At 40.9% G+C, this 10,412-nt stretch overlaps 1 protein-coding gene across 1 annotated transcript in view; it reads right to left on the reverse strand.

The window, feature by feature from the left end:
* Positions 1-179: 179 nt before the first annotated feature.
* Positions 180-10,412, reverse strand: part of zfpm2a (zinc finger protein, FOG family member 2a) — a 197,439-nt gene continuing 187,206 nt past the window's right edge. Inside the window, exons 6-8 of the mRNA XM_016483337.1 lie at positions 5,306-5,512; positions 4,149-4,373; positions 180-3,649 (exon numbers count right to left, since the gene is read on the reverse strand). Coding sequence (XP_016338823.1) covers positions 1,176-3,649; positions 4,149-4,373; positions 5,306-5,512 — 2,906 coding nt within the window. The 3' untranslated portion in view covers positions 180-1,175. The remainder of the gene's footprint in view (positions 3,650-4,148; positions 4,374-5,305; positions 5,513-10,412) is intronic.

Genomic DNA, 10,412 nt, shown 5'->3' on the forward strand with positions numbered 1-10,412 from the left:
AAAAATGGAAATGATATTTTCCTTCAAAAACGAGGACTTTTTTTTAACAACGTTGCATTTTTTAAAATAAAAAAAATTGTTTTGGTAAAACAAACCTAAAACTCTCTCCCTATACACACACACTTGTACATTTCCCCTTTTGATGAGACCTGAAAATGTTTCCATTAGACATCCTGAAAGAAGACAATAACATGGTCTGTTTATCCTGAGGATTGAAGTTTAATTGACACCACATCAAAATAAAAATTTCCAACAGATCTGGAATTTTATTCCATCCATATACATGCATAGCAACAACATCTTTAAGAAATATTTTTCTTACATATGACATTGGAATGATAATTTTTACAGTATTCCCTTGTCTCGTCCCACCCATCAATACAGTACAATTAAATTTTTTTATCAGGAGTAAGAAATAGCTGCTCTTCCCCCTTTATAATACTGTTTTCCGTAATGTTCCCACCCGCCTTTTTTTCCTTGTTTTTTTTCTTACAAAGTATTGTGCTGAGAGCAAAAAAAAAAAAGGGAGAACAAGGTGTATCAGCAAACAGAAATACAAGTACTATACAAGAATGCTGCCATCCTCATTTAAACATCCACTTCTGAGTCGAAGAAAAGACAAACAGCAACATATATATGCAAAGCCATGTGTACAGTATATGCCAAAACATGAGCTGCAGCGTTGTGCCTGGTTATCCCTCTAAAATGTTTTAAGGCTGAAGTCAAGAGAATCATACTGCAAGTGACATTTTGACATATACAAAAAACTGTACCAGCAAATAAGAATACACAAGTGCTCCAGTAGCTATTGTTGGGTCTAAAACGCATTTCAGTTTTGTATCCTGTGCCTATTGTCTCCTTGAACCTAACATACATTGTAAACAATATGTCTGCTACACAAGAATGACTGTACATTAACATTACAAACAACTCTGATATAAACTTTCTTTGAATTTAAATTAAGAGCACTACTCCTATTAATACTGATTGTAAAATAAATAAAAGGTGAAAGTGGCACCAATATTACACTTGGATTTTTTTTCCATCATTTTGCATTAAGTCTTCAAAATAACGAAAGTCTCTTGATTGTCCACAAGCAGTATATACAACTGCATGATGCACTATTTCAGACACAACCGTGTACCAAATAAAAGATGAGGGGACAAGAGCGAATTTCATTTCACGTGCTCGGCGGCATGTGACGAGCAGTAAAACTTCTTGTGAGTGATAAAGTTTGACAAGTTATTGAACTGGATGTCACAGAGGCGGCAATACTTCCCACTGCCTGCTGGTGGCGCCGAACCATTTATGCCTTTTCCGGCAGGTGCGGATTCCTCCATGGGTGATTTAGAAGTTGGCGATACATTCTCGTTTGGGTCGGGAGGGTTCTCGGCTCCCCACGTGGGAGATGTTTGTTCCTCTGGTGATGAGGTGTTGTGAGGCTGATTCTCTTGCTGGGGAGTTGCTGGTGTCTGGCGATCCTCTTTATGACCACCGTTGACAATCACCATGCCCCTGTTTTTGGGCAGTAGGGGTAGTGGCTCCTTGCCGGGATGGGGACATCCATTAGCCGCAAGTGGTTCTGTGCCCTTCTCACCTGCACCATTACTGCTTTGCTCCTGTTCGACCACCTCACCCTGCATTACAAGACTTCCTGCCATGTAGTCGCCACTTTTTATCCCGAAATATGGTGATATTTGCTCTGTACCTTTCACTTTCTTTATTGCTCCAGGATAGAGACAGTGAGGCAAAAACATGCTCTTGTTCTCATCTTTCGAAGTCATGAGCGGTGCATCACCGAAAGCTTTCAGATCCGGTGCCAGCCCAAGGTGTGGTGGGAACATGCCTCCGTTCTGCACCATCAGCTTGTTGCCACCGTTTTTCTCACATTTCACAGAACTCTTGTCATAGATGTCATCCGAATTATTGCCTTCGCTCTTCACGCCCGGGAACATTGGCTGCTCCAGACTGCCGATCTCACCATGCTGAGCAGCTGTGACAGGGCAAAAGTTCTGTTTATGGGCTAGGTAATTCTCCACTTTGTTAAAACTGATCTTGCACACAGTACATTCGTGATAGTCCAAGAGTCTTTTGGGGGAGTTGCACGACTTGTCAGGAAGAGGTGAGCACTTTTTGCTGAGATCCATCGGAGCATCTAGTTCCTGTGGGTCTGCAATAGTGTTACCTTTGGGGGCAAGGATAGGCTTGGAGACAGTAAGGGAAGCATCTAAGTGTTTTGGGACAAGGCTTGGAAAGATGTCACATCGTGGATGGAAGCGGTCAGCCAGATTTTCTACCGTTTCCTGGGATGTACAGGGATTTCCTAGAGTGGGCATACCCAAGAATCCCGGCTGTGGCCCCATGGGCTGCCGCTGCTCTTGGTCAGGTAGACACATCTCGTACATCTTCCTCCGCTTGCGTGTTCTCATGGTCCGCTGCATGGCGGGCACCTTCATGGACATGCGTTTCATGGGTGGGTCATGGCGAGTGGCACAATAGTACTGCTTGTGAACCATGTACGTTTCATGCCGGCTGAAGGTGATGTTGCATGCTTCACAGATGGTCTTGTTTGGGTCGTTGTCACCGTCCACCAAAGACGTGCTGGGACTCTTCACCTCAGACTGTTTTCCGCCAAGCCTTTCCTCAACTCCTGTTGGTGTAGTAACCTTCTTTACTTGCCCAGGAAGGTCTTTTTCAGGCACTTTCCCACCAGCGTTCATAATATCCAAAACAGACGAATTCAAACAAGTTGTTGTCACGAGATGACTGTCGGTCTCTGATGGAAGGCATCCAGGAAGCATACCGACCGAAGTGTGGCCACTGTTTGGACTTATGGCATCGGACACCTTGTCCGGAACACTGGAAAAATCCGGAGACTTTGCCATGTGCTGCCAGCGACTGTTGCAGTAGTGCTTCTTGTGAACTAAGTAGTTATCTAGATTATTGAAGGTGATGTTGCATTCAAAGCAGGTCGCTCCTTTGGGCATGAGAGGACTGTAGATGACAGGAGGGTAGCTGTTCCCTCCATGGCGTAGCCTGCGATGCACCAGCTCTGACATTTTCGCTAGAATCTCAGATGCTTGTGGTACCACAGAAATGTCCTGGGAGAAAGCAAACTGTGACAAGAATGGACCCATGGGGAAGGTTGGTCCCATGTTGTGCTGGACCGGTGAGGAAGCTAGCCGTGGACTAGAGGGTTCTGACTTGATTCTGGTGTAAGAGAAACTAGCCTTGCTTCCTGGGTGACTTTCTCCCTTCTGCAGTCCAAGGATAGTTTTTTTCTCAGGTCTTTCGAGTTCTCCATCAGGACTGTTGGCCTTGTTAGGTGTGCTCTTGGGACTTTGCATAACCACATCCTTCCTGCCTGACAGTTCTGCTCGTACTGCCTGTAAGATTTCCTCTCCTCCTCTTGGGGAGTTCTCGCTGTCGCTCTCCCTGTGAATCTTCCCAGTGTGTCCGTGTAAGTCTTGATGCTGCAGCAGTTCCCTATGGTTCTGGAAACTGATGTGGCAGTGATTGCATCTGAAAGCTGCCTGTGACAGGTGTGAAAGGATGTGGTGCTGGAATGTAAGGAGTGAATCTGCTGTGAAGTTACAGATTGTGCATTTCAAGCTGGTGCCAGGGGGAAGAGACTCCTCCATTTTAAAACCTGTGAGAAAGAAAAGAGACAGTTGTTTTTGTTAATCTTGTATTTCCACTAATTTTACATTGTGTCTGCATGTAGCATTTTGGATGTCTATTTCCTAGACACATATTACTGCCTGATTGTGATTATTTGATCTAACTGTGATTATTTGCTAAAATTAGGGCGGCACGATAAATCGCATGTGATATTTAACGCGCATCTTGTCAGTAACTAGCTAAAATGTATTTCTTGTTTCCTTCACAAGCAAATATAGAATTTCAGTTTATTTTAATATTAACAGAATGGCAGACGTTTGGCTGTTGCAGACTGAACAGCCATACAGTGAAATAAACTGTATTAATTCTTTTTATAAATGTATCTTTAATATGCATTTATTATATATGTATACGTATTTATTTATTTTGATCAAATACTTTAATGTGCAATGATTGTGAGAAAATTCTTTAAACATTTTTTTTGTAATTGTCAAAATGCATTGTACTTATGATACCAGCCTACTCACCACTGTGTGAGCTCAAGTGCATCTCCAGAGCACGAGGGTTGCTGAAGCTCTTGTTGCATTGTGGGAAAGGGCAGGTACTGGGAGTTTGGTGGGAATTGCTGTCAGTCTCTTCAGAGACGTTATCAGGGTCCCTCTGCCGCCCACTGCAGTAATACATCAGGTGGGCCTGAAGGTTCCTCTCACTCCTGTACCATATCCCACATGCTTTACAGGGGAAGATGTCCTCTGAAACACAGAGACAAACACATAAAGGCCAAACTACAAACACTGCTCCAACGGTTTTGCTGAGTTGAACTCAGATGAAGTGTTTAATTTGACACTTCTTTTGAGTTTTATCAGTAGTATTTTGAATTAAATTGCATCATGAATGCATTTTTGCAATTTATGTTGTCTCTAAAAAGACATAAAAAATGTCTTCATGAAATTTATTTATGATTGAAATGATCATAATTTGGCTATGGAATTGCTAAGAGGAATCGTGCAATTTTTTACAGATCCATTCCCTATAGGGGATATATCAGAAGAGGCATTAGGAGTGTTTGGGACGTCTGAATGATCAGTTCACATGCACGGTTCAAATAAGAGTTTTAAATGACAATTCTGCTGTGATGTTGCATGGCAACAGAGATGATTCCAGTAGGCTTGTGCCCTTTCCTCAAGGGCAAATGAAAACGTTGCACCATCTGCTAACAGCATCCTCTGTGTCAAGCTGAACTCTAGATTTCCTTGATAAAGTCAACAAACAAAGCATTTGGCAAATGGCTGGCAAATGGCTCAAATTTTGCAATTACAAGGTTGGTCAGAGTCCAGATATGTTTACTGTACCCCTAAACTGAGGGGCAGAACATCACATTCCCCCAAGCAGAGGTTAATCTGTGAATAACTAAACAGCATACTCTGTTTTCATTGTAATACGTGTGTGTGTAACACGTTCTGAACTGGCTCAAATGACTGGTTGGAGAGCTCAACGGTGCAGCCACGGGAACAGGTGAGACCCCATATGCAGCAATATTGTGGTCAAGTTTTACGGCGAGACTCAACCGTATGGCTTCATTGTAAAAGTATGTTGACAGTTATTAGTTTTGATTTGCTGCATGCATGTTTATGATGCCTGTGGACAGTTGTTAAGTTTGTGTGTAAACAGAAGCAGGGCTTACTGTTGACTATAGCTGTAGGTAATATGGAGGCCATGGCAGCTTGCTGGGGCAGAAGCTGGATGGTGTCCAGAAGACGTGCTGGGTACATGCCCTCACCGAGAGACATGTGATTGACCACCTGCAATCGAGAGTCAAAGTCCACTGCGAATGCCACCAGCTCGTCGCCTTCCATCATGTTCTTGGTTGTGGTGCACCACAACTGACCACCTGTATGACAGAAGAAACCACACATTATCACTGCTGCATTTAGACACTTAAGGTTAAAATGTATGAAAAAGTTTCACATGTAAAGACTGATTTAAATATGTAGAGGTTTGATCATTTTTAGATGAAAGCCAGTGGAAGGGTTTAAGCTCAGATTGCATTTATCTTTGCACACGGAAGGATTTCAGCCGCACTTCATTTGCCATTCAAGAGATTAATGTTTTAAATATGACTATTTACAAAAAAAATCTGGCTTCCGAGATAACAACAAACTATGATACGCAGATGCTAAATGGCAGAATTAGGACATTGTTTCAGTAGGGAAGCTGGACAATGAATTAAAGCTCTCTGTTAGAGATGTGCAAACACACTGACGGAGCTTCAGAGAGGAAGATGAGCTGCACTTTCAGAGCAGCTGTTGGGAAGGTAAGGAGAGAAATAGAAAGGGAATGTAATTCATGAAAAAGGTCTGAAAGAATGATACTGCACAGTGCGAGTCATTTACAAATGTGAGTCATTTGACTGATTCAACTACTTTTCTGAACAACTAGTTGTCTAATAAAAAGAAGCAGTTGTGCAAATGCTAATTAGCACACATTTAAGGAGAAATCTTAGGATGAACTCATAAAATAATCACTGTAATACTCTTATTTTCAAGGGGTGACCAAAAGTGAAAGACATACAATCAGATCAAATATATAAAAAGAAAGTTAGAGAATAAAATGGCTTTCTAATATAGGCACTGACTGCGAAAGCTTCTGAGAGTTGGAAATGTGCGACTGCTGCCTGAAAGAGCAGCTTATCAATGTGTGAATCTGCAGCGGGGAGACACACTCTTCAGACGGGTCCTCTTCATCAGTGGGATCCTGTCACACACCACACACTGCCTGGAGAGGCCCTCTCGTTCCTTATCTCCTAATTAAAATAACAAAAACTGCCATCGCCATCAGCGCAGATCAAAACTGTCACCTGCAACAGCAGGAGGGCGCAGGTCAGCTCTGCCTGCTCAAGAGTACTGCTGGAAGTTGCACAAAGAACTCATTACTTACACTAGAACAAAAGGCAGAAATGTGATGCATGAAGGGCGCCACAATCGCTGCTGCTATGTGGGATGGCCCGTGAGTTGTGGCGTCAAAACGGATCACTGGCAAACTTTGAGACTGCACAGAAATAAGGTGTAATAAAAATCTGAACAATATTAGTGTTGCTGTCATGTCCTTCTCTAATGTAGATGTTTTTGCGGTTGCATGGTTATGGTTTACAGCAGTGGTTTTCTACTCGTTTTGCTTCAGGTTCTAGATTCTACACTGGACATCAAGTGGCAATCCAACACCACATACAGTATCATACAAGTGTTATTTTAGTATTTATATCATATTGCAGTATTTATTAATATTTTGAATTAACTTTTATTTTTTATATTTAAAGTTTTACATTTACATTTACATTTAGTCATTTTGCAGACGCTTTTATCCAAAGCGACTTACAATTTGGGGATACATAAAGCGATTCTTCTTAAAGAGGCAAACAGATACAGGAAGTGCTTGTAATACCAAGTTTCTAGACATTGTTCAAATAAGTACAAGCTAGAAAGAGAAGGAATAAATAAAGAGAGAGATTTTTTATTTTTTTTATAATGATGATGATGAAGTCAAGTAGCTTCGAAAGAGATGAGTTTTCAGCTGTCGCTTGAAAATTGTCAGGGATTCAGCATTCCGGATAGGGATGGGAAGATCGTTCCACCAGCCAGGAATGGTGAACGAGAATGTTCTGGAAAGTGATTTTGAGCCTCTCTGTGATGGTACCACGAGGCGTCGCTCACTAGCGGATCGTGTGTACAGGGAAGATAAAAATTATACTTAAGTGGCTAAGTATAATAAGTTTTCATTTTAAAGTTAATTCTGTTATGTGCTTTTCTCATTTATATTAGTTTTTTATATTTCTATTAAGCTGTCATTTTTTACTCCAGTTTTACTTTTAGTAATTAGTACTCCAATTTCAACTTATTTTATTTAAGTTAGTTGCCCAAGCAACATCTATAATTTTCATTTACGATTTTTTACGTTCATTAAAAAAAACAATTAATTACTTGTTTTATTTTCAGTTAACAATAAAAACATTGTTTCATACAAAATAAGAATATGCTTAAATAATTGAGAATTATTAATAATGTCAACAAATATCAGCAAATGCTAAATTATTGTCATGACTTTTTTTAAAGGGGTCATGAACTGAGAACTCAAAATTCCTTTGATTCCCTTGATCTTAAGAGGTCATTGTACTATAAAAACATCCCGTAAGTTTCAGAACTCAAAACTTTCTTTTTAGTCTAAAAACTGCTCATATTGAAGTCAATCTGCCAAAACGACAGGTTGTAGAATGTGCCACTTTATGGTGTAATAGTGTGGCTAAACCCCGCCTCCGCAGAAGATCATCAACACCTGCGTCTACATCACTGCCTGTTTAGCTCCGCCATCCGATTCACGCATGTAGTGTAAATAACGAGAGAGTCAAACGCAGGTCTACACAGAAATCAAACGATAAAGATGCTCTGAAGAAAACAAGATGCTGTGCAGTGCCAAGTTATGGAAAACACAGTCTTTGCATTGCCTTCTTTCTGATCCCAACATTAGGAAAGAGTGGATGAACTTTATTTTTCTTTATTTGAAGATCCAGACCGCATCAGTAAGAACTCGGACCTTTGTTCACTTCATTTTTTTATTGCGGATTCGTTTACAAACAAGGCACAATTCGGCGCAGGATTTTCAGAAAGATTGAAACTAAAAGACGATGCTGTGCCGAATATATTGGATCTGACAGTAATGTGGCACCACACGTGAGGAACTGTTTTTTATTATGTGATCACTATTGCTTTGTCTGTTATTACAGATCGTTTGATATGTACTGCATATTTATGCGTTTTTAACCTAAATCACAGCAGCGTCCATCTATGAAGGATGTAGGCTGTCAAACATACACAACTGTTAGCCAATCACAGCAGTGGGCGTTTACTTCCGAGTCTACAATCCACCACTCCTATTCAAACAGAGCGTTCTGATGAGGGGGTCAAAACAGGACTGAAAATTGCCTATTATTTCTAAATTATGATGTTTTTTTTATGTAAAAATCTTGATAACACTATAAGTGGACCTCAGAGAGCTGTACAAAATAATAAAAAAGGCAGCTCATGACCCATTTAAAATGCATAGAGGAATACAGAATTGATTTATAATAAATCAGAACATACTTGCAACCTAGCAGTTAAAAAACACAGCTGCCAGTTATCATCTTGGGAATAAAAGGTTTGCATTTTTAATCAAATTTGTTAAAACATTCTTAACTTTTGCCAGTCTAGTAAAAAAAAAAAAAAATGCATGATGTGACCTCCAGTTTGACCATCACACTGGAAATGTTCAACTTGTGTGCTTTGCATTGTGGGATACATGGACTGTATTCTGTATACTGCACATTTTTGGCAGCAGAAAATTAGCATTGAGTGCATGGTCTTCTAAATACTGCAGAACAAATAAGAGTAATGTGCCAATATTCTATCTCAACCAAAGCCTAACTTCATGCAGTGATGAACAAAAGGCTGGCTCAATCCCTTCGCAGGTATGGACGGTCAGGCCAGCTTCTTTGAAATTAAATTAGTGTAGAAACATTTCCAACCGATTCTACTCCTCAACTCAAGGTGCTTGCAGGGTTAAAGAGTCAAACTTAAAGGAACATCCACAGTTCAGATGGAGACTTCCTGTCTGTGCTATTGTAAGTTCACACACTGAAATACACAGGTCGATGGGCGGCCCTAAAATGAGAGTGACTCTCACAGGAGACACGGGACCCTGGCTGAAAAGCGTAGCCAGCGCAGTGCTGCTTTCGCCTGTGAGCTGTCTGCAGCAGAAGGCCTTTGTGCCGTGGCCAATGCAGTCGCACTGGAGCCTATTGTCTCTGTCCTCCTGCAGCGCACCTGATAAAAGAATAAAGAACTATGACATATTCCAAAAACAATGGAGGAATTAAGGACACACAATAAGCCAGCTGCTTCATTAAAACAATCAAAACCCGGTATCCTGTACACAGTCCAGATAACTTAAAAAAAACCTTCTTTTCATACAATCTCATGCTATAGAATCCACTAGTGCGGGCTCGTCCTCACATCCCAAACTCCCCCCTTTTTCGGACTAATGATGCTTTTAAACACTTACTTAAAGATGTTCACATAAAGGAATTACAGGCGGGTGCAGCATTATGCAATTACATGTGTAAGTCTGTGCCATTCTAATCAAACGCACCAGGATGAGCCACAGACTGAAGCCCTCAGAGGCGCCTAAAGCAGGGCACGAGCACTTTGAATGATCACTTTAAAAGATCGACCACGTTGCAAAAGCACAAAACAAGCCTTTCTAGCTCTCGTTTGCTTTCTCTTTCTGTCTTTTTGTGGCAAAAGCCGACAGAAGGGTTGGCTAATGAACTGGCCGGTGGACAGCTACCCAAATGTTTGCATGTGTAAACAGTGAAAGACTTTAATAGTTTGCTGTAAAATGCATAGTTAAACATATCCGTGTTTGTTTCTCCCATCTGTCCAGACAAACGGCTGCCTCAGAGGCCGTAACAGCAGTGTGGAGCACAGAAATGACACTGCCAAAAATGAATCTGGGACAAAAGAAGGCAAATGCATCCTTTATATTTTGTGTCAATAAAGGTGTATTTGATGTTTAAAGGGGTCATATGACGTTGCTAAAAAAAGAACATTATTTTGTGTATTTGGTGTAATGAAATGTGTTTATGCGGTTTAAGGTAAAAAAAACCCCATTATTTTCCACATACTGTACATTATTGTTTCTCCTCTATGCCCCGCCTTTTTGAAACACGTCGATTTTTACAAAGCTCATCGGTCTGAAAA

The sequence above is a fragment of the Sinocyclocheilus anshuiensis genome, unplaced genomic scaffold, assembly GCF_001515605.1.
Source record: "Sinocyclocheilus anshuiensis isolate Anshui unplaced genomic scaffold, SAMN03320099.WGS_v1.1 scaffold389, whole genome shotgun sequence".
Taxonomy (NCBI): Eukaryota; Metazoa; Chordata; class Actinopteri; order Cypriniformes; family Cyprinidae; genus Sinocyclocheilus; species Sinocyclocheilus anshuiensis.